At 45.8% G+C, this 27,635-nt stretch overlaps 1 protein-coding gene across 5 annotated transcripts in view; it reads right to left on the bottom strand.

Annotated features, from left to right (window-relative positions):
* LOC121530779 (kinase suppressor of Ras 2-like) overlaps positions 1-27,635 on the bottom strand; it is a 166,183-nt gene that overhangs the window by 133,951 nt on the left and 4,597 nt on the right. For 4 of the 5 annotated variants that reach the window (XM_045226870.1, XM_045226869.1, XM_045226871.1 and 1 more), the window contains exons 2-3: positions 16,735-16,875; positions 14,702-14,852 (exon numbers count right to left, since the gene is read on the bottom strand). In XM_045226870.1, coding sequence (XP_045082805.1) covers positions 14,702-14,852; positions 16,735-16,875 — 292 coding nt within the window. Of the gene's footprint in view, positions 1-14,701; positions 14,853-16,734; positions 16,876-26,365; positions 26,412-27,635 lie in introns of those variants that run through there. The other variant, XM_045226873.1, reaches the window with a different exon arrangement.

Below are 27,635 nucleotides of genomic sequence, written 5' to 3'. Positions count from 1 at the left end.
GTCCTCTCCTCCTCTCCCATACTCCTCTCCTCTCTTGACCTCTCCTCTCTAGACCTCTCCTCCTTTCCCATACACCTCTCCTCTCTTGTCCTCTCCTCCTCTCCTCCTCTCCCATACTCCTCTCCTCTCTTGTCCTCTCCTCTTGTCCTCTCCTCCTTTCCCAAACCCCTCTCCTCACTTGTCCTCTCCTCCTCTCCTCTCTTGTCCTCTCCTCTCTTGTCCTCTCCTCACCTCCTCTCCCATAACCCTCTCCACTCTTGTCCTCTCCTCTCCTCTCCCATACTGCTCAACTCTCTTGTCCTCTCCTTTCTTGTCCACTCCTCCTCTCTCATTCTCCTCTACTCTCTTGTCCTCCTCACTTGTCCTCTCCTCTCTTGTCCTCTCCATTCTTGTCCTCTCCTCCTCTCCTCTCTTGTCCTCTCCTCCTCTCCTCTCTGGGAGTTTGAGGAGAGGACAGGAGAATGGGAGATGGGAGGGACAAGGTACAAGGGGAGAGGGTATGGGGGAGGAGGAGAGCACAAGAGAGGAGAGAGGACAAGAGGACAGAAGAGGACAAAGGAGGGTATGGAGAGGAGGAGCAGGAGAGGTATGAGAGGAGAGGACGAGCAGTATGGGAGAGGAGAAGAGGACAAGAGAGGAGAGGAGTATGGGAGAGTAGAAGAGAACTGTCCTCTCTCATACTCACCTGCTCTCTTTTCCTATCGTCCTCTCCCATACTCCTCTCTTGTCCTCTCCCCTCTTGTCCTCTCCTCCTCTCCCATACTCTTCTCTCATCATCTCCTCTCATGTCCTCTCCTCTCTTGTCCTCTCTTCCTCTCCCATACTCCTCTCCTCTCCTCCCTTGTCCTCTCCTCTCTTGTCCTTTCCTCCTCTACCATCCTCCTCTTCTGTCTTGTCCTCTCCTCTCCTGTCCTCTCCTCCTCTCCCATACCCCTCTCCTCTCTTGTCCTCTCCTCTCTTGTCCTCTCCTCCTCTCCCATACCCCTCTCCTCTCTTGTCCTCTCCTCTCCCATACTCCTCAACTCTCTTGTCCTCTCCTCACTTGTCCTCTCCTCCTCTTCTCTCTTGTCCTCTCCTCCTCTCCTCACATGTGCTCTCCTCCTCTCCCATACTCCTCTCCTCTCTTGTCCTCTCCTCTCTTGACCTCTCCTCTCTCGTCCTCTCCTCTCTTGTCCTCTCCTCCCCTCTCCTCTTGTCCCCCTCCTCTCCTGTCCCCCCCTCCTCTCCTCTCTTGTCCCCCCCTCCATAACCATCTCCTCTCCTCTCTTGTCCTCACCTCCTCTCCCAAACCCCTCTCCTCACCTGACCTCTCATCTCTTGTCCTCTCCTCTCTTGTCCTCACCTCCTCTCCCATACTCCTCTCCTCTCTTGTCCTCTCCTCTCCTCTCTTCACCTCTCCTCCTTTCCCATACCCCTCTCCTCTCTTGTCCTCTACCCCTCTCCCATACTCCTCTCTTGTCCTCTCCTCTATTGTCCTCTCCTCCTCTCACATACCCCTATCCTCTCCCATACTCCTCTCCTCTCTTGTCCTCTCCTCTCCTTGTCTCCTCTCCCATACCCCTCTTCTCTCTTGTCCTCGCCTCCTCTCCCATACTCCTCTCCTCTTGTCCTCTCCTTCTTTCCCAAACCCCTCTCCTCACTTGTCCTCTCCTCCTCTCCTCTCTTGTCCTCTCCTCTCTTGTCCTCTCCCATAACCCTCTCCTCTCTTGTCCTATCCTCTCCTCTCCCATACTCCTCAACTCTCTTGTCCTCTCCTCTCTTGTACACTCCTCCTCTCCCATACTCCTCTCCTCTCTTGTCCTCTCCTCTCCTGTCCTGTCCTCGCCTTCTCTCCCATACCCCTCTTCTCTCTTGTCCTTTCCTCTCTTGTCCTCTCCTCCTCTCCCATACTCCTCTCCTCTTGTCCTCTCCTTCTTTCCCAAACCCCTCTCCTCACTTGTCCTCTCCTCCTCTCTTGTCCTCTCCTCTCTTGTCCTCTCCCATAACCCTCTCCTCTCTTGTCATCTCCTCTCCTCTCCCATACTCCTCAACTCTCTTGTCCTCTCCTCTCTTGTACACTCCTGCTCTCCCATTCTCCTCTACTCTCTTGTCCTCCTCACTTGTCCTCTGCTGTCCTCTCCATTCTTGTCCTCTCCTCCTCTCCTGTCCTCTCCTCTCTTGTGCTCTCCTCCTCTCCCATACTCCTCTCCTCTCTTGTCCTCTCCTCTCTTGACCTCTCATCTCCTCCTTTCCCATACCCCTCTCCTATCTTTTCCTCTCCTCACTTGTCCTCTCCTCTCTTGACCTCTCCTCCTCTACCATCCTCTTCTCCTCTCTTGTCCTCTCCTGTCCTCTACTCCTCTCCCATTCCCTTCTTCTCTCTTGTCCTCTCCTCCTCTCCCATACCCCTATCCTCTCTTGTCCTCTCCTCCTCTCCCATACTCCTTTCCTCTCATGTCCTCGGCCCCTCTCCCATATCCCTCTTCTCTCTTGTCCTATCCTCTCTTGTCCTCTCCTGTCCTCTCCTCCTCTCCCATACCCTTCTCCTCTCCCATACCCCTCTCCTCTCTTGTCCTCTCTCTTGTCCTCTACTCATCTCCCATACCCCTCTCCTCTCTTGTCCTCTCCTCCTCTCCCATACCCCTCTCCTCTCTTGTCCTCTCCTCTCCTGTCTTGTCCTCTCCACTCCTCTCCCATACTCCTCTCCTCTCTTGTCCTCTCCCATACTCCTCTCTTGTCCTCTCCTCCTCTCCTCTCTTGTCCTCTCCTCCTCTCCGGGAGATTGAGGAGAGGACAGGAGAATGGGAGATTGAGGAGAGGACAAGAGAGGAGAGAGGACAAGAGAGAGAGGAGGAGAGGAGAGACACAGAGAGAGGAAAGAGAGGACAGAAGAGGACAAAAGGAGAGGGGTATGGGAGAGGGGAGAGGACAAGAGAGTAGAGGAGTATGGGAAAGGAGGAGAGGAGGAGAGGACAAGAGAGGAGAGCAGTATGGGAGAGGAGAAGAGGACAAGAGAGGAGAGGAGTATGGGAGAGTAGAAGAGGACTGTCCTCTCTCATACACCCCTGCTCTCTTTTCCTATCCTCCTCTCCCATACTCCTCTCCTCTCTTGTCCTCTCCCCTCTTGTCCTCTCCCATACTCTTCTCTCATCCTCTCCTCTCATGTCCTCTCCTCCCTTGTCCTCTCCTCCTCTCCCATACTCCTCTCCTCTCTTGTCCTCTCCCATACCCCTATCCTCTCTTGTCCTCTCCTCTCTTGTCCTTTCCTCCTCTACCATCCTCCTCTTCTGTCTTGTCCTCTCCTCTCCTGTCCTCTCCACCTCTCCCATACCCCTCTCCTCTCTAGTCCTCTCCTCTCTTGTCCTCTCCTCTCTTGTCCTCTCCTCCTCTCCCATACCCCTCTCCTCTCGTCCTCTCCTCTCCCATACTCCTCAACTCTCTTGTCCTCTCCTCCTCTTCTCTCTTGTCCTCTCCTCCTCTCCTCTCTTGTCCTCTTCTCTCTTGTCCTCTCCTCCTCTCCCATACTCCTATCCTCTCTTGTCCGCTCCCCTCTTGTCCTCTCCCATACTCTTCTCCCCTCCTCTCCTCTCTTGTCCTCTTCTCTCTTGTCCTCTCCTCCTCTCCCATACCCCTATCCTCTCTTGTCCTCTCCTACTCTCCCATACCCCTCTCCTCTCATGTCCTCAGCTCCTCTCCCATATCCCTCTTCTCTCTTGTCCTATCCTCTCTTGTCCTCTCCTGTCCTCTCCTCCTCTCCCATACCCTTCTCCTCTCCCATAACCCTCTCCTCTCCCATACCCCTCTCCTCTCTTGTCCTCTCCTCCTCTCCCATACCCCTCTCCTCTCTTGTCCTATCCTCTCCTGTCTTGTCCTCTCCACTCCTCTCCCATACTCCTCTCCTCTCTTGTCCTCTCCTCCTCTCCCATACTCCTCTCTTGTCCTCTCCTCCTCTCCTCTCTTGTCCTATCCTATTCTCCTGTCCTCTCTTGTCCTCTCCTCCTCTCCTCTCGTCCTCTCCTCTCATCCTCTCCCCTCTTGTCCTCTTCTCTCTTGTCCTCTCATCCTCTCCTATACCCCTCTCCACTCTTGTTCTCTCCTCTCTTGTCCTCTCCTCCTCTCCCATACTCCTCTCCTCTCTTGTCCTGTCCTCTCTTGTCCTCTTCTCCTCTCCCATACCCCTCTCCTCTCTTGTCCTCTCCTCTCTTGTTCTCTCTTCCTGTCCCATACTCCTCTCCTCTCCTCCTCTCCCACACCCCTCTCCTCTCTTGTCCTCTCCTCCTCTCCCATGCCCCTCTCCTCTCTTGTCCTCTCCTCCTCTCCCATGCCCCTCTCCTCTCTTGTCCTCTCCTCCTCTCCCATGCCCCTCTCCTCTCTTGTCCTCTCCTCCTCTCCCATGCCCCTCTCCTCTCTTGTCCTCTCCTCCTCTCCCATACCCCTCTCCTCTCTTGTCCTCTCCTCTCATGTCCTCAGCTCCTCTCCCATATCCCTCTTCTCTCTTGTCCTATCCTCTCTTGTCCTCTCCTGTCCTCTCCTCCTCTCCCATACCCTTCTCCTCTCCCATACCCCTCTCCTCTCCCATACCCCTCTCCTCTCTTGTCCTCTCCTCCTCTCCCATACCCCTCTCCTCTCTTGTCCTATCCTCTCCTGTCTTGTCCTCTCCACTCCTCTCCCATACTCCTCTCCTCTCTTGTCCTCTCCTCCTCTCCCATACTCCTCTCTTGTCCTCTCCTCCTCTCCTCTCTTGTCCTATCCTATTCTCCTGTCCTCTCTTGTCCTCTCCTCCTCTCCTCTCGTCCTCTCCTCTCATCCTCTCCCCTCTTGTCCTCTTCTCTCTTGTCCTCTCATCCTCTCCTATACCCCTCTCCACTCTTGTTCTCTCCTCTCTTGTCCTCTCCTCCTCTCCCATACTCCTCTCCTCTCTTGTCCTGTCCTCTCTTGTCCTCTCCTCTCTCCCCCCTCTCTCCTCTCTTGTCCTCTCCTCTCTTGTTCTCTCTTCCTGTCCCATACTCCTCTCCTCTCCTCCTCTCCCACACCCCTCTCCTCTCTTGTCCTCTCCTCTCTTGTCCTCTTCTCCTCTTCTCTCTTGTCCTCTCCTCCTCTCCCATACTCCTCTCCTCTCTTGTCCTCTCCTCCTCTCCCATGCCCCTCTCCTCTCTTGTCCTCTCCTCCTCTCCCACACTCCTCTCCTCTCTTGTCCTCTCCTCCTCTCTTCGCATGTCCTCTCTCTTGTCCTCTACTCATCTCCCATACCCCTCTCCTCTCTTGTCCTCTCCTCGCTTGTCCTCTCCTCTCTTGTCCCTTCCTCCTCTCCCATACTCCTCTCCTCTCTTGTCCTCTGCTCTCCTGTCCTCGCCTCCTCTCCCATACCCCTCTTCTCTCTTGTCCTCTCCTCCTCTCCCATACTCCTCTCTTGTCCTCTCCTCCTCTCCCATACCCCTCTCCTCTCATGTCCTCGGCTCCTCTCCCATATCCCATATCCCTCTTCTCTCTTGTCCTCTCCTCTCTTGTCCTCTCCTGTCCTCTCCTCCTCTCCCATACCCCTCTCCCATACCCATCTCCTCTCTTGTCCTCTCTCTTGTCCTCTACTCATCTCCCATACTCCTCTCCTCTCTTTTCCTCTCCTCCTCTCCCATACCCCTCTCCTCTCCTGTCTTGTCCTCTCCTCTCCTGTTCCATACTCCTCTCCTCTCTTGTCCTCTCCTCCTCTCCCATACTCCTCTCTTGTCCTCTCCTCCCTTGTCCTATCTTATTCTCCTGTCCTCTCTTGTCCTCTCCTCCTATCCTCTCCCCTCTTGTCCTCTTCTCTCTTGTCCTCTCATCCTCTCCTATACCCCTCTCCACTCTTGTTCTCTCCTCTCTTGTCCTGTCCTCTCTTGTCCTCTCCTCCTCTCCCATACCCCTCTTCTCTCTTGTCCTCTCCTCTCTTGTCCTCTCCTCCTCTCCCATACTCCTCTCCTCTCTTGTCCTCTCCTCCTCTCCCATACCCCTATCCTCTCTTGTCCTCTCCTCCTCTCCCATACCCCTCTCCTCTCATGTCCTCGGCTCCTCTCCCATATCCCTCTTCTCTCTTGTCCTCTCCTCTCTTGTCCTCTCCTGTCCTCTCCTCCTCTCCTCTCCCATACCCCTCTCCCATTCCCATCTCCTCTCTTGTCCTCTACTCATCTCCCATACTCCTCTCCTCTCTTTCCTCTCCTCCTCTTCCATAACCCTCTCCTCTCCTGTCTTGTCCTCTCCTCTCCTCTTCCATACTCCTCTCCTCTCTTGTCCTCTCCTCTCTTGTCCTCTCCTCCTCTCCCATACTCCTCTCTTGTCCTCTCCTCCTCTCCTCTCTTGTCCTATCCTATTCTCCTGTCCTCTCCTCTCCTCTCCCATACCCCTCTCCACTCTTGTTCTCTCCTCTCTTGTCCTCTCCTCCTCTCCCATACCCCTCTCCTCTCTTGTCCTCTCCTCTCTTGTCCTCTCCTCCTCTCCCATACTCCTCTCCTCTCTTGTCCTCTCCTCCTCTCCCATACCCCTCTCCTCTCTTGTCCTCTCCTCTCTTGTTCTCTCTTCCTCTCCTATACTCCTCTCCTCTCTTGTCCTCTCCTCTCCTCCTCTCCCACACCCCTCCCCTCTCTTGTCCTCTTCTCTCTTGTCCTCTCCTCCTCTCCCATACCACTCTCCTCTCTTGTCCTCTCCTCCTCTCCCATACCACTCTCCTCTCTTGTCCTCCCCTCCTCTCCCATACCCCTCTCCTCTCTTGTCCTCTCCTCCTCTCCTCGCGTGTCCTCTCTCTTGTCCTCTACTCATCTCATACCCCTCTCCTCTCTTGTCCTCTCCTCGCTTGTCCTCTCCTCGCTTGTCCTCTCCTCCTCTCCCATACCCCTCTCCTCTCTTGTCCTCTCCTCTCCTGTCTTGTCCTCTCCTCTCCCATACTCCTCTCCTCTCTTGTCCTCTCCTCCTCTCCCATACTCCTCTCCTCTCTTTTCCTCTCCTCCTCTCCTCTCTTGTCCTATCCTATTCTCCTCTCCTCTCTCATCCTCTCCCATACTCCTCTCCTCTCATCCTCTCTCCTCTTGTCCTCTTCTCTCTTGTCCTCTCTTGTCCTCTCCCATACCCCCCTGCTCTCTTGTCCTCTCCTCTCTTGTCCTCTCCTCCTCTCCCATACTCTTCTCTCATCCTCTCCTCTCTTGTCCTCTCCTCCTCTCCCATACTCCACTCCTCTCTTGTCCTCTCCTCTCTTGACCGCTTGTCCTCTCCTCCTTTCCCACACCCCCCTCCTCTCTTGTCCTCTCCTCACTTGTCCTCTCCCATACTCCTCTCCTCTCTTCTCCTCCTCTCCTCCTCTCCCATACCCCTCTCCTCTCTTGTCCTCTCCTCTCTTGTTCTCTCTTCCTCTCCCATACTCCTCTCCTCTCGTGTCCTCCCCTCCTCTCCCACACTCCTCTCCTCTCTTGTCCTCTCTTCCTCTCCCATACTCCTCTACTCTCTTGTCCTCTCCTCTCTTGTCCTCTCCCATACCACTCTCCTCCATTGTCCTCTCCTCTCTTGTTCTCTCTTCCTCTCCCATACTCCTCTCCTCTCTTGTCCTATCCTATTCTCCTCTCCTCTCTCATCCTCTCCCATACTCCTCTCCTCTCATCCTCTCTCCTCTTGTCCTCTTCTCTCTTGTCCTCTCTTGTCCTCTCCCATACCCCCCTGCTCTCTTGTCCTCTCCTCTCTTGTCCTCTCCTCCTCTCCCATACTCTTCTCTCATCCTCTCCTCTCTTGTCCTCTCCTCCTCTCCCATACTCCACTCCTCTCTTGTCCTCTCCTCTCTTGACCGCTTGTCCTCTCCTCCTTTCCCACACCCCCCTCCTCTCTTGTCCTCTCCTCACTTGTCCTCTCCCATACTCCTCTCCTCTCTTCTCCTCCTCTCCTCCTCTCCCATACCCCTCTCCTCTCTTGTCCTCTCCTCTCTTGTTCTCTCTTCCTCTCCCATACTCCTCTCCTCTCGTGTCCTCCCCTCCTCTCCCACACTCCTCTCCTCTCTTGTCCTCTCTTCCTCTCCCATACTCCTCTACTCTCTTGTCCTCTCCTCTCTTGTCCTCTCCCATACCACTCTCCTCCATTGTCCTCTCCTCTCTTGTTCTCTCTTCCTCTCCCATACTCCTCTCCTCTCTTGTCCTCCCCTCCTCTCCCACACTCCTCTCCTCTCTTGTCCTCTCCTCTCCTGTCCTCTCCTCTCTTGTCCTCTCTTCCTCTCCCATACTCCTCTACTCTCTTGTCCTCTCCTCTCTTGTCCTCTCCCATACCACTCTCCTCCATTGTCCTCTCCTCCTCTCCCATACTCCTCTCCTCTCATCCTCTCATCCTCTCATCCTCTCATCCTCTCATCCTCTCCCCTCTTGTCCTCTCCTCTCTTGTCCTCTCTTCTCTTGTCCTCTCCTCTCTCCTCCTCTACTCTTTTTTTCTATACTCACATATGTCATTTGAAGCCATGCGATCTTAAGGCAGGGCAGGCGTGGGGACAGTCCTTTTAATGATGAAAAGATAAGTGAGGACGCATACTGAGACTTCAGGGCACGACTTGTCTCTCTCACGAACACTTAGCTCTTAGCGTTAGATCAACACTATTAGTAAGGACAAGGCAGGATGTTGGCTTTACAGTGAGTGTGTGTGCGTGTGTGCATGCATGCGTACATGTGGTGAGTGTGTGTGTGTGGGCTACTGAAGAGGAGCATGCTGGGTATATAATGTGTGTACATTGCAGCAACACAGAGGGACTAACTGACAAGACCCTAGCTGAAATAATATGACTCAACGCTGAAGCAACCTCTGAGTTGAAATACCAACCAAGAGCTGTGTGAAAGCCACAATCACCTTGCATTTGTTTTTAACGTAATAAACTATTCTAATATACGCTTTAAATGGAAGTGTTCTTAATAGCTGACATTCTCATTTACTCTAAGTGAATTACTTGACTCACTTCTCAATATGCAATTTCATGTCACGCCTTACATTTTTCTATTTGAACCTCAAAAACATTGTTATGGATGCAACAGTGACGGACGTACCCATACCTGAGTAACCGTACCTCTTCCTCAGTCACCAGCTCACACAGAGACTGAACTCGGGACCTCTGTCTCACAAACACACCCCTTTGACAATGTCTTAGCCAGCTATGCCACCAAAAAGCTAGCAATTCTGCTGCGTGGGTGGAGACATTTCAAGCTGAGGAGTCCAAGTGAGGTTACAAATCCTGTACACAACAAAGTCTGTATTAATCACTGCCTTGCTTCTCCAATGACAGAAGTGCAACAAAGTCTGCAACGGCTTTAAGAGTAATGTGACAAATAATGTGACAATTCTAACTTTTCATGTGAATATTCTGCATAATGTTCTGCGTAGGAGTTACAAAGACAGGCTTCCATAGAGGGCCATGAATTTTCCTAACGGACCCGTTCCTCTCAGAGAATTCAAAAACACACAGCAAATGTAAGCGTCAGAGTGTAGTGGTGGTCATTTTCTCTCTTAGGTTTAAAGAAAGGGCTGAGTCTGGAGGCTGGGGAAGAGGCTGGAGGCTGGGGATGAGCCTGGAGGCTGGGAATGGAGGCTCAGACTAGAGATGAGGCTGGAGTGTGGGGCTGGAGGCTGGGGATGGGGCTGGAGGCTGGTGATGAGTCTGGAGGCTGGGAATGGAGGCTCAGGCCAGAAATGAGGCTGGGGGCTGGGGCTGGGGATGAAGCTAGAGGCTGGCGGTGGTGCTAGAAGCTGAGGATGAAGCTGGAGGCTGGGGATGAGTCTGAGGCTGGGGGCTGGAGGCTGGGGATGAGACTGCGTACCAAATGGCAACCTATTCCCTGTATAGGGCACTACTTTTGACCAGAGCCTTATGGGCCCTGATCAAAAGTAGTGCACTATATAGGGAATAGGGTGCCATTTGAGATGTAGCCTGGGAGACAAAATAGGCCTTTCTCTCCCTTTCGCTCTGAGTATGAGTGGCCCTAATAACAAGCACAGTGTTTCTGTTACATTCACACCTGAGAGAGAGAGAGAGACAGAGAGAGAGAGAGAGAGAGAGAGAGAGAGAGAGAGAGAGAGAGACGAGACGAGAGAGAGAGAGAGAGAGAGACAGAGAGAGAGAGAGAGAGAGACAGAGAGAGAGAGGGGGGGAGGGCCAGAGAGAGAGAGAAACAGAGAGAGAGAGAGAGAGAGAGGAGAGACGAGAGAGAGAGACAGAGAGAGAGAGAGAGACAGAAGAAGGAAAGAGAGAGAGAGAGAGAGAGAGAGAGAGACAGAGGGAACAGAGAGGCAGAGCAGAGAGAGAGAGAGAGAGAGAGAGAGAGAGAGAGAGAGAGAGAGAGAGAGACAGAGAGACAGAGAGAGAGAGAGAGAGATAGAAAGGAGTGTGTGTGTCCAACCCCCTTCCTGACCATGAGAAGCAGGATGACTGAGGAGAACAGTACCTGTATTTTTTAAATTTTATTTAACCTTTATTTAACCAGGTAAGCCAGTTGAGAACAAGTTCTCATTTACAACTGCGACCTGGCCAAGATAAAGCAAAGCAGTGTGATAAAAACAACACAGAGTTACATATGGGGTAAAACAAAACAAAGTCAAAAATACAAACAGAAAATATATATACAGTGTGTGCGAATGTAGTAAGTTATGGAGGTAAGGCAATAAATAGGCCATAGTGCAAAATAGTTACAATTTCGTATTACTGACTGTACTGCATGATTGTAGCGGATTTACTAAAGCGTTAGTTCTAGTAGGTATGTTGACTATGACGTTAGCTAATATGGTGACAACGATGTAGGCTGTGTGTAGCTGTTAGCGGTTATGATATGAAGGTTTGGCTTGGAACGTTTTTTTTCGCCTGGCCACAGACAGCTGATTTGTTGTGCACTGAAGTCCACAAGCAAAGGGAAAAGGTGAGAGGAGGAGAGCGCGTCGATGCGAGAAGGAATTATACAACGATCAAAGGGATCATGCTGTTTGTATGTGGCTGCTATGAAAGTGAACTGTGTTTGATTAGGGGTGTATTCATTCCGCCTATTCTGTTGAAAAACGTTTCTTAAACGGAAGCAAACGGGGATAAACATACCTGAATTTGTCCAATAGAAACTTGTTTGCAACTGTTGGACTAATGATTACACCCTAGATCAGCTAGATGCAGGCAAGAGTGTGCAAGGCGGTATTGAATGTGTCAATGTCTGTCACCTTGATTACTCAAATTTCTCTCGACCTGTGCACCTACGTTGTAAACTTTCATTCATAGGCTAGGTTGTAGCAACCTCATGATGGGTATAGGGAAAATGTGAGTATTATGTAGTAGCCTAAACCTATCGATGTTACATTGAGCTGGGTGAATGGAATATGAATGACAGTCATCCAATATTCTGTAATAGAAATAAGGCCATGCTCATTTAAAAAAATAATCGTCCTCCCTCATCTTAAACGGCACGACCGCCACTGACGTACAGGCCTAGCCTATGTGTATGTGTGATCTATTAGGCTTGGTTGGAACAACTATAACTAGGCACACACACACACCCAACTGGACTCTGTATGGGCGTCCAATCCCCCGGCTGTCTCCTGTGGAGGAAGTTGGAGCTCAGCAGCCAATCAGCTACTGGCTACAATCTAATCAGGCCTTAGGAACAGACACACAGACCAGGCCAGACCAGTGTGTGTCTGTGTATCCAGTCACTATCTGACCCCAGCCTAGAACCTATTCAACACCCACAGGCTACAATGAACCTGCCTACTGCTCTGAGTAGGGTGCTGTCTTTCAGATGGGACGTTAAATGGGTGTCCTGACACTCTGTGGTCATTTCAAATTCCATGGCACTTATCGCAAGCTAGATTCCCAACCTGGCCCCATTCCATCATGGCCACCCAATCATCCCATCATTCGTAATTGGCAAATGGTTGCCGTGCATCACCAAGGTGGGTGCCACACATTGGTGGTGGATGAGGTGAGTTCCCCCCCTTACTATGTAAAGCGCTTTGAGTAGCTCAGCTGGTAGAAAGGCGCTTTATAAATCCAATCCATTATTATTATTATTACTGGAGTTAGCTGCGTGTAGAATCAAAGCAGGGAAGGGAAGTGACCCTCAGATGAGCTTTGGGACCAACGGGACGTTGAGTTTTCTGACAACAGTTTGGTACATGACCAGACTTTCCTAAAGCAACATCTGCTGTCTTTTCATTTGGATAAAAATATTCCGGGTCTGTGTACTATGGCTGAGATGAGGAGAGCACTGCAGTGACAATACAACTCTTCTCAACTTGGCTTGATAACATTAAGTATTCCCAGTGACTCATCTGGTGGGAATGAATGTGTGTGTGTGTGTGTGTGTGTGTGTGTGTAGGGGGAGGAACACACATCAAATGGCAGGTTATCAAACCTTGATTTCAAACCTAGTTGTGTGATGGTCTACTGTCCCCTTCTGCTCAGCCAGCAACACTACAACACTAGACTGTTTAGTTCAGAAAATAAAAATGTGGTCTGTGCTGCCCACTATTGGACAAGATGCCAACGGACTACATGCTCTATGTGCTGGGAGGGTACATAAATAGTCTACAGCAGCCTCCTCTCCTCATATCCTCCCTTCATCTATACTGATCTGAAAACACTGGGCAGGTGAAAGCAAAATGGTGTAATGTCTTGTAATGCCTTACAATAATTTGGTTTCCGTTGTCTGATTCTTTTCATCAGTGGAGATGAAGGAAAGGAGACAAGGAGCAGCGTTTGACTATTGAGATGCACCCACGGAGCGGCGTTTGACTATTGAGATGCACCCACGGAGTGGCGTTTGACTATTGAGATGCACCCACGGAGTGGCGTTTGACTATTGAGATGCACCCACGGAGTGGCGTTTGACTATTGAGATGCACCCACGGAGCGGCGTTTGACTATTGAGATGCACCCACGGAGCGGCGTTTGACTATTGAGATGCACCCATGGAGTGGCGTTTGACTATTGAGATGCACCCATGGAGAGGAACGAGGAGACTACTGTGAGGATGTCACACAGTCACAGGTAAGGGGTACTAAAAGTGGCTGTTACAGTATGCAAGGGCAGAGAGCTTCATTAATCCAATAATGGCAAGAGCATTTAATAACTCAATATGGATCATTTAACCCTTAGATATTTCCCTGTTAAAACCTGGTACTGGAGACCCACAGCATAGCAGGTAGCCTAGCGCTTAGAGAGGCAAGCCAGCAACCGGAGGTTGAATCCAGTTCGAATCCCAGGTCAGAACAAAGGGTTGCTGGTATCAAATTCTAGATGCAATTGCCGGACGTTGTGCCCTTGAGCAAGTCATTTAACCCTCCACAACATCTTCATTGGTACCCAGTTTGGCAGCCAAAACCTGCATGTGTCTTTTGGAGGGGTTGGGATAAAAGCGGAAGTCAAATTTCGGTTGGAAATTGTGTGCAATTGACCAATAAAAGTGATCGTAAGGTGTGCAGGCTTTTGCACTAACACAACAGAATAGACTAGCAGAGTCAACAGATTAAATCCCACCAGTCATTGTAAACTCCAGCCCTTCATTCCTCATTGTGAACTAACGCATAATACCCCATATCAATTAACAACCCACTTATACATTTTAATTTAGTTTCCAGACTAAATAAAGCAAGGCACATTTCTGAGACTGGCATTCAGGCTATATTGACTTCATGCTGTGTTGCTAAATCTGGTCAACAGATGGCGACATGCACCAGTTTATGAAAAGTCCTCATGAACTGTATAGATCAGGGCTCTCCAACCCTGTTCCTGGAGAGCTACCCTCCTGTAACTAAGCTGATTCAGCTTATCAACCAGTTAATAATTATAATGAAGTGCACAAGATTAGGGTTGGAGCGAAAACCTACAGGACGGTAGCTCTCCAGGAACAGGGTTGGAGAGCTCTGGTATATTTAGCCTAATACTACCATCCTGATATCGTGAGCTTACATGAATATGTTTTGCTTGTAGCGAAACATACAGAGTGTACAAATCATTAGGAACACCTACTCTTTCCATGACAGATTGACCAGGTGAATCCAGGTGAAAGCTATGATCCCTTATTGATGTAAACTGTTAAATCCACTTCAATCCGTGTAGATGAAGGGGAGGAGACAGGTTAAAAAATGATTTTTAAGCCTTGAGACAATTGAGACATGGATTGTGTATGTAAGTGCCTTTGAACAGGGTATGGTAGTAGGTGCCAGGCGCACCAGTTTGTGTGTGTCAAGAACTGCAACGCTGCTGGGTTTTAGACGTTTAACAGTTTCCCGTGTGTATCAACAATGGTCCACCACCCAAAGGAGATCCAGCCAACTTGACACAACTGTGGGAAGTATTGGAGTCAACATGGGCCAGTATCCCTGTGGAACGCTTTCGACACCTTGTAGAGTCAATGCCCCGACGAATTGAGGCTGTTCTGAGGGCAAAGGAGGGTGCAACTCAATATTAGGATGGTGTTCCTAATATTTTGTACACTCAGTGTATTTACGGAAGCTTGCGAGATCGCGATAGTAGTACAAGGCTACTGTATAAAGCACTAACTGAAAACTCCCCTGAACTGAGGCAATAACAACCTAGAGGAGTCAGTTACATCCCAGAGTGCCCTCCCCCTCTCTCTCTCCTCCTCCCTTCTTCCCTCCCTCTCTCTCTCCCTTCCTCAGAGATGGCATGTGTTAGGGGCCCTACCTGACTTGTCCCCACTGTCTACCTTTCCTCCCTCTGAGTGTGTAGGGTTCCTACCTGACTTGTGGGCCCTCCTTAGGCAGGACAGAGAGGCATTGAGCCGGGCACACTCCTCGTCGTTGGCTCCAAACTTCTCCATGGCCTCACACACCTCCTCATCACTCATCTCCAACAGCCCCTCCAGAGTCACCTCGCCCGGACCCATCTCCTACAGAACACACACACGAGTAGCCTGGTCCCAGATCTGTTTGTGCTTTTGCCTACTTCATTGTCATTGTCATGACGATTCCATAAGGAGTTGGCTAGAGAGCAGAAACAGACTGGCACCCAGGCTAGCAGACTGCAGGTTTTCATTTCTCCCAGACAGGAAGTCAACACACCTGGCTTACCAGGTCTAAATCAGACACTCATTTAAAGGAAAGAATACCAAAGAAATGCAGACAATGTGGTCTTCCAGAAATTGAGTTTGATACCCCTGGACCATATTTACCAAGAGTATCAGAGAATGCTGATATAAGATCAGGTCTTTTGATTATACACTGAACAAAAACATAAACCAACATGTAAAGTGTTGGTCCCATGTTTCATGAGCTGAAATAAAAGATCCCAGAAATGTTCCATATGCACAAAAATCTTATTTCTCTCACGTTGTGCACAAATGTGTTTACATCCCTGTTAGTGAGCATTTCTCCTTCGCCAAGATAATCCATCCACCTGACAGGTGTGGCATATCAAGAAGTTGATTAAACAGCATGATCACACAACAAAATGCCACAAATGTCTCAAGTTTTGATGGAGCGTGCAATTGGCATTCTGACTGCAGGAATGTCCACCAGAGCTGTTGTCAGACAATTGAATGTTCATTTCTCTACCATAACCCACCTCCAACGTCGTTTTAGAGAATTTGGCAGTACATCCAACCGGCCTCACAACCGCAGACAATGTGTATGGCGTCGTGTGGATGAGCAGTTTTCTGATGTCAATGTTGTGAACAGAGAGCCCCATGGTGGCGGTGGAGTTATGGTATGGGCCGGCATCAGCTACGGACAACGAACACAATTACATTTTATTGATAGCAATATGAATGCACAAAAATACCGTGACGAGATCCTGAGGCCCATTGTGAGGCCCATTTTTTTAAAGGTATCTGTGACCAACAGATGCATATCTGAATTCCCAGTCATGTGAAATCCATAGATTAGGGCCTAATTAATTTATTTCAATTGACTGATTTCCTCATATGACCTGTAACTCAGTAAAATTTTTGAAATAGTTGTGCTTATATTTGTGTTCAGCATATAAAATAAAAGATTACATGGACAGGAAGACCGAAAAGTGCAGCAACAGACAGTTATTTTCTTACTAGCACTGACTTTTCTGATCATTTCGTTGTTGTTGTTCCTTACTATGACTGACTGTGATGTGTTGTTGTCTCACATAGCTACCTTAAGACGAATGCACTAACTGTAAGTGGCTCTGGATAAGAGCGTCTAAACAGGGTTGGGGTCATTTACATGTTAGTCATTTAGCAGACGCTCTTATCCGTAGCGACTTGAAGTTAATGCATTCATCTTAACGCAGCTAGACAACCACATATCAGAGTTGTAGCAAGTAAAACTTTTCATCAATAAAGTAGCTATGAGCAGAGTCAGTGCTAGTAACAACAATGCATGTTAGAGAGATAAGGTAGCACTCGAGAAGGTTCAGGAAGTGATGTGTTTTGGGCAAAGGAAGAAGACTATGTTGGGCTTATAGAAATTGAAAGCAATGTTTGTTTATGATGAGGTGTTAGTCTGATCCAACATCCTGACCGCTCTTGTAAACAGGAAGTACACAAAACTTCCAATTCCAATTCTCTTCAAAGCTTTTAAATTAGGAAAATGTAGAATTGGGAGTTGGAATTTGGTTTACTTTCTGAATTGACTGGAATTTAAATAGAATTGACCCCAACCGTGGTGCTGCTAAATGACTAAATTGTAAATGTATTGTTTCCCCTTTACTTTTACTAGCACTAATTTTGCAGACCATTGGCTATTTGTAAGAAGGTTTTACTTACAGTGATTGTGATACGTAGATGTAAATCAAAGTACCTCAGTGACCTCCTTCCTCAGGTTGACGATACGGAACCAGTGTCCCAGCCGGGGGAAGTCCTGTAGCTCTGTGCTGTCCTCCTGTAAGGCCGCTCTCACCTTACAGGACAGCTGGCGACTGAAGTACTTCACCAGCTTTCCCTGCAGGAGGGGGGGGGGGACAGAGACAGAGGGACATGTGTGTGTATTTGGTCTGGAGAAGCACAACCCAAATGTGTTACACAGCTATGGATGCAAGGACTCACAGTCTATATATTAGAGCAGTGCTTTTCAAACCTCTCCTCTTGGCCCCCAGACATTTCACAATTTTGTCCTGAACTAGCACACCTAGTTAGTCAAGTAGACAATTCACCTAGTCAATTCACAACTTGACTAATTCACCTAGTCAAGTAGACAATTCACCTAGTCAATTCACAACTTGACTAATTCACCTAGTCAAGTAGACAATTCACCTAGTCAATTCACAACATGACTAATTCACCTAGTCAAGTAGACAATTCACCTAGTCAATAAAAAATTTACTAATTCACCTAGTCAAGTAGACAATTCACCTAGTCAATTAAAAATTTACTAATTCACCTAGTCAAGTAGACAATTCACCTAGTCAATTAAAAATTTACTAATTCACCTAGTCAAGTAGACAATTCACCTAGTCAATTAAAAATTTACTAATTCACCTAGTCAAGTAGACAATTCACCTAGTCAATTCACAACTTGACTAATTCACCTAGTCAAGTAGACAATTCACCTAGTCAATTCACAACTTGACTAATTCACCTAGTCAAGTAGACAATTCACCTAATCAATTCACAACCTGACTAATTCACCTAGTCAAGTAGACAATTCACCTAATCAATTCACAACTTGACTAATTCACCTAGTCAAGTAGACAATTCACCTAGTCAATTAAAAATTTACTAATTCACCTAGTCAAGTAGACAATTCACCTAGTCAATTCACAACTTGACTAATTCACCTAGTCAAGTAGACAATTCACCTAATCAATTCACAACTTGACTAATTCACCTAGTCAAGTAGACAATTCACCTAATCAATTCACAACATGACTAATTCACCTAGTCAAGTAGACAATTCACCTAATCAATTCACAACATGACTAATTCACCTAGTCAAGTAGACAATTCACCTAGTCAATTCACAACATGACTAATTCACCTAGTCAAGTTGACAAGTTGAATCAGGTGTGCTAGCTCTGGAATTGAATGGCTGGGAGTCCCCGTTTGAAAAAGGCTGCATTAGATCAAACATATTTTGAAGCAATACATTGTTTGTTTACAAAGACTCAAATTACCTGAAATAAAAAATTGCTTTCAATCTCACCATCTGTATTTTAAGGGCTCCAAGCTTAGAAAGTTTACAAAGCTTAGAAAGTTTAGATAATTAAATGCAACAGAGCACTCATCATGACCTCGCAACAGAAGCTACACTCCAAAAATTAGGGGTTCAACAAGGGTTATTTTAAGATCCTCAAAGTTCTTTGAAGAACCGTAGGGTTCTTGGCACTGAAAATTGCCCCCAAAGGGTTCTTCCAAGAACCTCCTTAGTTGGTGGTTCTTGCAGGAACCCAACTGAAACATTTGGATTTGAAAGGACAGCAGGTGCAGGCACTTAATTTATTTTTTAGTTTTTAGTTTATATATCTCAATTTAAGGTAAGGTTTTCAACGTGTATGATCTAAATTGATATTGTTTTATGATGATACCATCTATCTTTTCATATTTGTGTAAATCTTTCTAAAACAGAAAATGGACACAATTCAATGGATATCAATCAACAGAGGTAAGACTATGTATGCTATAAGAATATGTTGAAGGCTAGCTGTATTGGGTGCAGATGAATGAACTGCTCACTTTTGTGTCTGTAGGTATACAGACGAGGAGGCATACAAAGGTATGTCAATTGGTATTGGTATGTTATGCTGATCACATTTACCATCCTCCTCCCTTACCTCTTCAATGAAAATCCCATAGGCCTCTACATTATGTAATGTATGAAAACCATTATCAAAACAGTTTTTTTCATTCACATTTACCACAAAAACCAAGGTATGAATACTGTTGTGTGCATGTTTTGTTAAACAGCTGTATAATTTTAAAAAATGTGGATTCACAGACATCACCCTCCCTACACCTCTGATGAATATAACAGGAAACCTGTTTGATCACCATGCACTGCAAAATCATTCTGGCTATGGATACGGAGAACATCAACACATTAACAACACACCAGAGGATATACCCATTGGACTTGGGGCTCTGCTGGGAGTTTACCTCATATTTTGATTTTTATATTCTGCTCTGCCACTAAAATCATAATGAAAACGGATAACTAAAATATTGTGTTATTGTTATGCATATTATTAATAATAATAGGGGGGGGGGGTTCAAAAATTAACCCCAAAAGGTTTTTCGAGGATCCATTAAAGGGGTTCTTCGAAGAACTTATAGGGGTTCCCCCACAGTTTCAATTTGAAGAACCCCTAAAGGATCCTCCAGGAACCTTTACTTTTTAGAGTGTACTGTGTATAAAGTATATTATTTTATGTACCGTAAATAATGGTTATAATGTTAAAAATCTCATTTCTGTGAACAGGTTATAAGACAGGATGTTAAATATACAAAATAATGACTGTGACCCCCAGCATATTTGCAGACCCACATAAAAGGCATCAAACCCCACTTTAAACCATATAGAAAACAGAATTCCTCTATATAAAAACAATAATTTATTTTTTCAAGGGAATTTTAGATAATTCACTCTCAATGAAATGTCCTTTACTGGCCATTTTGAGTGTTTGTTTGTACCATCACTGGCGTACCGGTCACCCCCCTACAGCCCCCACAAGGCTGTGGGGGGGTGTCCAGTACGATCAAAGTGCCTCAGGCCTTGAAAAATAAATGATTGAACTGATTGAAAGTAAGGGGATTTCAGTGAACAAATGCCGTGGTCAAGGCTACGATGGCGTGAGTGGAATGAGTGGAGCTTACTCAGGTGTTCAAAAGCGCATATCAGACCGTATCCATAGCCAGAATGATTTTGCAGTGCATGGTGATTGAACAGGTTTCCTGTTATATTCATCAGAGGTGTAGGGAGGGTGAAATCTGTGAATCCCCAAAAATGTAATTATACAGATGATTAACAAAACATGCACATCACAGTATTCATACCTTGGTTTTTGTGGTGAATGTGAATGAAAAAAATCTGTTTTGATAATGGTTTTTTCATTCACATACTTTGTCCATAATGTAGAGGTCTATGGGATATTCATTGAAGAGGTAAGGGAGGAGGATGGTAAATGTGATCTGCATAACATACCAAAACCAATTGACATACCTTTGTATGCCTCCTTGTCTGTATACTTGCAGACAGAGACACAAAATTGAGTAGTTCATTCATCTGCACCCAATACAGCTATCCTTCAACATATTCTAATAGCCTACATATGTTTACCCCTTTGTTGATTGATATCCATTGAATTGTGTCCATTTTCTCTTTTAGAAAGATTTGCACAAATATGAAAAAGATAGATGGTATCATCATAAAACAATATTAATTTAGATCATACAAGGGACAAACCTTAACTTAAATTGAGGAGATCTTTAAATTTTTCAGTTAAGTGCCTTCACCTGCTGTCCTTTCAAATTCAAATCCAAATGTTTCAGCTGGGCAGTTAGGTTCCTGCAAGAACCCCCACCAACTAAGGAGGTTCTTCGATGAACCCCACCTCCTATGGGGTTCTTGGAAGAACCTTTTGGGGGCCATTTTCAGTGCCAAGAACCCTAAGGTTCTTCGAAGAACTTTGAGGATCTTAGAAGAACGCTTGTTGAGTAGGCTATACAGGACAGTTGTATAGGGTACTACAGTATGGGGCGAGACGCCCCCTGGGGTAACACCCCCCACTGTAATTCTCACAAAAACCACAAGATGTCCCAAACAAATAATTCAACAGTTATTCTGGCTACCACTAGTCTTGTCAACTACACATTTCCTCTGTTTCATCAAAATTGTTGTCATTCCATCAAAACAATTTTGAGGTAAGTTGATCAAATGTTTTGTCATTTAGAAAAAGTTGTAGATATAGTCCAATGACGTTAGATCCATTTGTTTTATATATACAGTACCAGTCAAAAGTTTGGACATACCTACTCATTCCAGGGCTTTTCTTTATTTTTTACTATTTTCTACATTGTAGAATAATAGAAGACATCAAAACTATGAAATAACACATATGGAATCATGTAGTAACCAAAATTGTGTTAAACAAATCAAAATATCTTTTATATTTGAGATTATTCAAATAGCCACCCTTTGCCTTGATGACAGCTTTGCACAATCTTGGCATTCTCTGAACCAGCTTCAGCTGGAATGCTTTTCCAACAGTCTTGAAGGAGTTCCCACATATGCTGAGCACTTGTTGGCTGCTTTTCCTTCACTCTGCGGTCCGACTCATCCCAAACCATCTCAATTGGGTTGAGGTCGGGGGATTGTGGAGGCCAGGTCATCTGATGCAGCACTCCATCACTCTCCTTTATGGTAAAATAGCCCTTACACAGCCTGGAGGTGTGTTGGGTCATTGTCCTGTAGAAAAACAAAGGATAGTCCCACTAAACCTAAACCAGATGGGATGGCGTAACGCTGCAGAATGCTATGGTAGCCATGCTGGTTAAGTGTAAATCACAGACAGTGTCACAGGCAAAGCACCCCCACACCATAACAACTCCTCCTACATACTGTATGGTGGGAAATACACATGCGGAGATCATCCGTTCACTCACACCGCGTCTCACGAAGACACGGCGGTTGGAACCATAAATCTCCTATTTGGACTCCAGACCAAAGGACACATTTCCACCGGTTTAATGTCAATGTCTCGTATTTCTTGGCCAAAGCAAAGTCTATTTTTCTTATTGGTGTCCTTTAGTAGTGGTTTCTTTGCAGCAATTCGACCATGAAGGCCTGATTCACACAGTCTCCTCTGAACAGTTGATGTTGAGATATGTCTGTTACTTGAATTCTGTGAAGCATTTATTTGGGTTGCAATTTCTGAGGCTGGTAACTCTAATGAACGTATCCTCTGCAGCAGAGGTAACTCTGGGTCTTCCATTCCTGTGGTGGTCCTCATGAGAGCCAGTTTCATCATAGCGCTTGATAGTTTCTGCGACTGCACTTGAAGAAACTTTCAAAGTTCTTGAAATTTTCCGTATTGACTGACCTTCATGTCTTAAAGTAATGATGGACTGTCGTTTCTCTTTGCTTATTTGAGCTGTTCTTGCCATAATATGGACTTGGTCTTTTACCAAATAGGGCTATCTTCTGTATACCACCCCTACCTTGTCACAACACAACTGATTCAACTCAAACGCATTAAGGAAAGAAATCCAACAAATTAACTTTTAAGAAGGCACAGCTGTTAATTGAAATGCATTCCAGGTGACTATCTCATGAAGCTGGTTGAGAGAACGCCAAGAGTGTGCAAAGCTGTCATCAAGGCAAAGGGTGGCTATTTGAAGAATCTCAAATTCTTCAAATTTGCTTAACACTTTTTTGGTTACTACGAGATTCCATATGTGTTATTTCATAGTTTGGATGTCTTCACTATTATTCTACAATGTAAAAAATAGTAAAAAATAAAGAAAAACCCTTGAATGAGTAGGTGTGTCCAAACTTTTGACTGGTAGTGTATATATACACATGTAGGGAAGCTTTAAGATAAATCATCCACGTTTAGAGAGAAAAAAATTGATTGTTTTTGCGCTAGATGCTCCCAATAATTTATTTCTAGCTATGATTTAGGCACTGGCTAGCCCAGTTAGCTAACTAGCAACCTCACTAGCAGAAAGTCTGAGGTGAAATAAATGCTAGCCAGCTAGTTAGCATAAGCTAACATCTGCTAGCATAGCTAGCTAGCCCCCAGTTAGCAGGATTAGGATTAGGGTTAGGGTTCAGGGTTAAAATTGGGGCCAAGGTTAGGATTAGAATAGGGGTTAGGGTCAGAATAGGGGTTAGGATTAGGGTCAGAATATGGGGTAGGGTTAGTGTCAGAATAGGAGTTAGGGGTCAGTTCTCCACCGTTCTGAAAATAAAAAAATGTACAAGTATCTTTAGATGAGAGTTTACAAGAAAATATCTGATTGTGGTGGCTATGGCGAAGAGGCACTTCGTTGTGCCCTGAATGCTATTGAAAATGGGCAGGGCATTAAGGCAGCTGCCGTGCTTTTAATTAAAAATATGTTTTATTAAATAACTAAAAATCTGTCAACTGTAGCCATTTATTGTCCATCATCTACCTACATGTCTTACATTCAGGGCGGGATGTAAATGTAAAATGTTCTTTGTCTAAAATAAATCACTGCATTTGACTTACACAGCCTCAGTCACTTACTCACCTCGTCCACTGTGTGTGTGCCTCTCTGTCACATAAGCTAAACATCTAGCTCATAATGTCTCAGTCTAAACTGCACACTCAAAAATACAGAAATGAGTGGGAATCAAACCCTGAATTCAAAGGCTGGTTGAAGCCGTTTATTGGAGATGATACACGGGCATACTGCCTGTATTATAAGGCTGATTTCTACGCCAAACTTAGTGACGTAAAAAAGACATGACAACTCAAAAACATACTCAAAAGGCAAAGCCTTATAACAGTTCCACCCAAAACAAGCTGCCATTTATGGTTTAAAAAATTGACTCTGCAAAAAAGGCTGGGGCCACCATGGCATTAGCTATCGCTGAACACTGTTCCATGCTGGCATGTGATCACATTGGAGAAACATGTAGAGCTGCTTTCTCAGACTCCACTGCTGCTACCCACTTCAAAATGCACAGGACAAAGTGCACAGAAATGATTAATGGTGTTCTAGCACCATACTTTCTGAAAAAGTTGGTCGCAGATGTGGGTGACCAGCGTTTCAGCCTCCTCCTCGATGAGTCCACGGATGTAAGTGTTTCTAAGTACCTAGGGGTTGTGATAAGGTACTTTAGTGACACCAAGCAGACAATTGTATCAACATTTCTGGGGCTTGTTGAGTTGGAGGGAGGAGATGCCAAATCTATAGCCCGTGCTGTTGTGGCTTTCCTCGAGAAATGTTGTCTTAAAAAAGAGAAACTCCTAGGGATATGGACTGACAATGTCTCTGTTATGACGGGGATTAACAATGGGGTCCATAAAGTGCTGAAGGAGGAGTATGGCCTCAAATATCTGGTTCTTATTCGCTGTGTGTGCCACTCTCTGCAGCTTGCTGTAAGTCATGCTTCCAATGACACCATCCCCCGTAGTGTGGAGTAATTGCTACGAGAGACTTATAACTGGTTTTCAGTGTCTCCAAAGCGCAGGGAGGCTTACAAGGCCATATATGAGACCATCAACTGTGGGGAAAAACCTTTACAGATAACCAAGGTGTGTGCGCCACACGTTGGCTCTCCATTAAACCCGCGGTTTCACGCATTTTGGACCAGTGGGAGAAGCTTAGGCTGCATTTCACAGTCACCAAGTCCAGTGAACACTGCTACATAGCTGAGGTTTTATACTCCATGTACAGTGATCCTCAAAACATATTGTATCTGACTTTTTTGAAGTCAGTGGTGCTGGGTGAGGTACAGTTGGCCATCAAGGCTTTTGAGGGAGAGCAAGTAGATCCTCTTAAGCTACTTGACAGCTTGGTTAGCCTGATCAACTCTGTGAGCAGCAGGGTGCAGAATCCACTGGCAAATGTTGATGTACTCAAAGGGCCAATAGATGGATACATCAGTCCCAAACCGTACCTTGGCAAGGCAGCTGAGCTCCACCTTGCGCCTGAGGATGAAAACAACGTCCGAAAGCGGTGTGTAGCCTTCACCATCTCCCTCACTAATGAGTTGAGGGTGAGACTGCCGGACAACATCGAAGCATTGCAGTACATGTCAGTTTTCAATGTGGAGGAAACTCTAAAGCACAATAAGAGCCCTGGAGAAATAGACAAAATAGCCAAGCTCCTTGGCTACTCCCCTGCAGAGATAGACAAGATTGTCCAGCAATGGCGTGCCATCCATCTTAGTAAATGGAATGAGAGAAAAAACACACTGTGCTTCTGGAGTGAGATTTGGAAGTTCAGGGATGCAGCTGATATCAACCCGTCTGTTGTCCTTGCCACACTCAAATGCTGAAGTCGAGAGAGTATTCAGCCAGATGAGTGTGGTAAAAAGCAAACTTAGAAATCGGATGTCCTTGCAGACCCTTAACTCCATCCTGTACATTCGATATGGACTGAAGCTGTCTGGTGAGGCTTGCTATGAGCACCAGCTGCCTTGTGTTTTGCAGCTTTTTGGCACATCAGCTGCTTACTCATTTAAGTCAGCTCCCACAGTTGCTGAACCTGCCATAGAGAGCCTTGACCAAAATGACAATGACCCACTCTTTCTGTGAGCCAGCACAGCCTGTGTGTGTGTGGAAGGGGGGTCTGAAAAAAACAAACAATTAACCTGAATTAGGGCCAGACTAGTTACCATCATTTTCTCACATTCCCATTGACAGTTTTTTCTATTGTCTCTTTTTGGTCCATTTAGATTGTTAATGTAGATTGTATACAAAAAAGTGGTTAAAATGTTATGGTTAAACAAGTTCATGTTTTACTGTGACTTGTTGTAGGCTCCTAAGTGGCTAGGTTAAAAACCAAACCAAACTTAAGAAAACTAAACTCAAAAAAACTAAAACAAACTTTTTACAAAAACTAAGTAACTCCGCCAGTGTCTCTTTTTGGTCACTTTTGCCCGGATAAAGGGGGAAGGTTGGAAATTAGGTGTCGTTTAGGACAGCCAATAGCTACTTTCCTTACTGAGGAGTTGGCAACACTGTTTACGATTTCGGGTGTGTTCGTAAATTCAATCTGGAGTGCCAGAGTGCGCTCTGGGCGTTCGTAAATCCAGAGCGTTGTCAGATTGTCCATTCATAAATTCAGAGCGCAGCCTTGACGCTCTGGCCGAGGAGCAGGGTTGATCCGAGCGTTCAACCGTAGTCAAGCACCCAAGCTAACTGGATAACGTTGGCTAGCTACTTCCAGGCACAAATGAGCGAACACCTCACTGACCATTTTACTCGACATAGCAGAGCTGGTTAGGCTGTTTTTATGTTATCCAGAGCGTTGGTGACTGTAACTGTGCTGCTGGCAACAATTTAATTACGCTTTTTTTTGCCGATGTTTACTGACACCGGCCATATTCAACCCGTGTTGAGCGTTCGTAAATTCATCAATTATTCTGCGCTCTGCCTCTGGCACACTCAGACGAGTACTCTGAAATCGGAGTAGATAGCCAGAATTAACAATATCCATTGAAACGCACAAAGAATATACCACTTAGCTAAGAATGATTTGAATAATCAAGTCAATAAACGTTGGGTAGTTAGTTAGATAGCAGATAGTTAATATACTGCCTGGCAAGTTCGATGTATTAGTAGCCAACTAACGGTAGGTAACTAGCTAACATACCAGTACATATTGCTGTAATGCTATGCGGTTCGTAAGGATAGCGTAGCTAACAAATTGTCAGCCAACAAGCCAGTAACTTATTTGAAATGTCATGACTTTAATACATTTCTTAACATTTGTCATAATTAGTTAAAGCAATGAATTTATACCCGCTCTCGTCGGACTTCTGCTGCACATTAAACCGCCATTTTCTTCAAATCTGAAAACGTTGTGACGCAACGCCCAGTTCCTGAAGAATTGAATTATGGGCTCGAAAAGCACAGAAATAGTGTACACTGCTTGTATACTTAGTATTTTTGCGAATTTAGTACGACAATCCGGGAACTGTTGGCATACTAACTATATCCAATAAGCATACTATATACTCAACTTACATCACAAATAGTACGGTTAGTAGGAGTATTCGAACACAGCTCATGTGTCGCAGGGAGTGTGTAACTTCGTGAAATGTTAGGCTTAAAATGACGACCAAATACGCCTACCAATAAACTAGGGCTGGGTGATATATCGAATTAAGTCGATTAATTCGAATGTAACTGCTACATTATTTGTGAATGTGCGTTATGCATGGTTAAATTTAACAAAAATTGCATTTTTATAGACAGATCTGAAAGCCAGATCAGTGATTATTGCAACAACAAAAAAACAGGTACATCTATTTTGATAAAATAATTAAATTCTTAGTGGGTCTTATGGTTGTGGAAGGCATATATTCAGCCTAGGTATAATTTCACAAGTTCTGAATGTATTAGATTATTGCTGAGTGTTTTAAATGCAGTGTATTTGACCTTTATTTGTACAACAAAGCTTATTTAGAGAAAACATTTTTTTAAATCGAGATATATATTGTGAATCTCCCATAAGTTTGAAAAAATCGAGATATGAGTTTTAGGCCATATCGCCCAGCCCTACAATAAACATTTATCCATTAGCTAAGGCAAAGCTATATGCCACATGCCCTGGCACCACAGAAAGCTTATAATTGATTTGATAGGCAGCCGCATAGACATGTCGCAATGTCAGCACCTTCGACAGCATCGGTAGTCTATACTTTGTGAGTGGCTGTCTGGCTGACGCATTACATTTGTATTTATTTTAGGGAGAGGGTCCAGAGAAACTGCGTTACACCAGTGTGTACCATTATATCAATAGAACAACAACAAATTCCTGGACAAACCGAGCGATGGCACATCTCTCCACTCTACTTGACCCTTCCCATGACTAAACAGAGACTGATCACCATCTACATCCTTTTGAAGCATGTGAAAACTAAGTCTGAATAGTAGAGAATTAAATGTCCCTTTGTGAAAATATGACTACGTCCCAAATGGCAGCCTATTCCTATAAAGTGCACTACCTCTGACCAGAGCCCTGTGGGCCCTGGTCAAAAGCAGTGCACAATAAATGGAATATAAGGGT

Source organism: Coregonus clupeaformis, chromosome 18 (assembly GCF_020615455.1).
Source record: "Coregonus clupeaformis isolate EN_2021a chromosome 18, ASM2061545v1, whole genome shotgun sequence".
Taxonomy (NCBI): Eukaryota; Metazoa; Chordata; class Actinopteri; order Salmoniformes; family Salmonidae; genus Coregonus; species Coregonus clupeaformis.
This window is presented reverse-complemented; position numbering and strand designations above follow the sequence as displayed.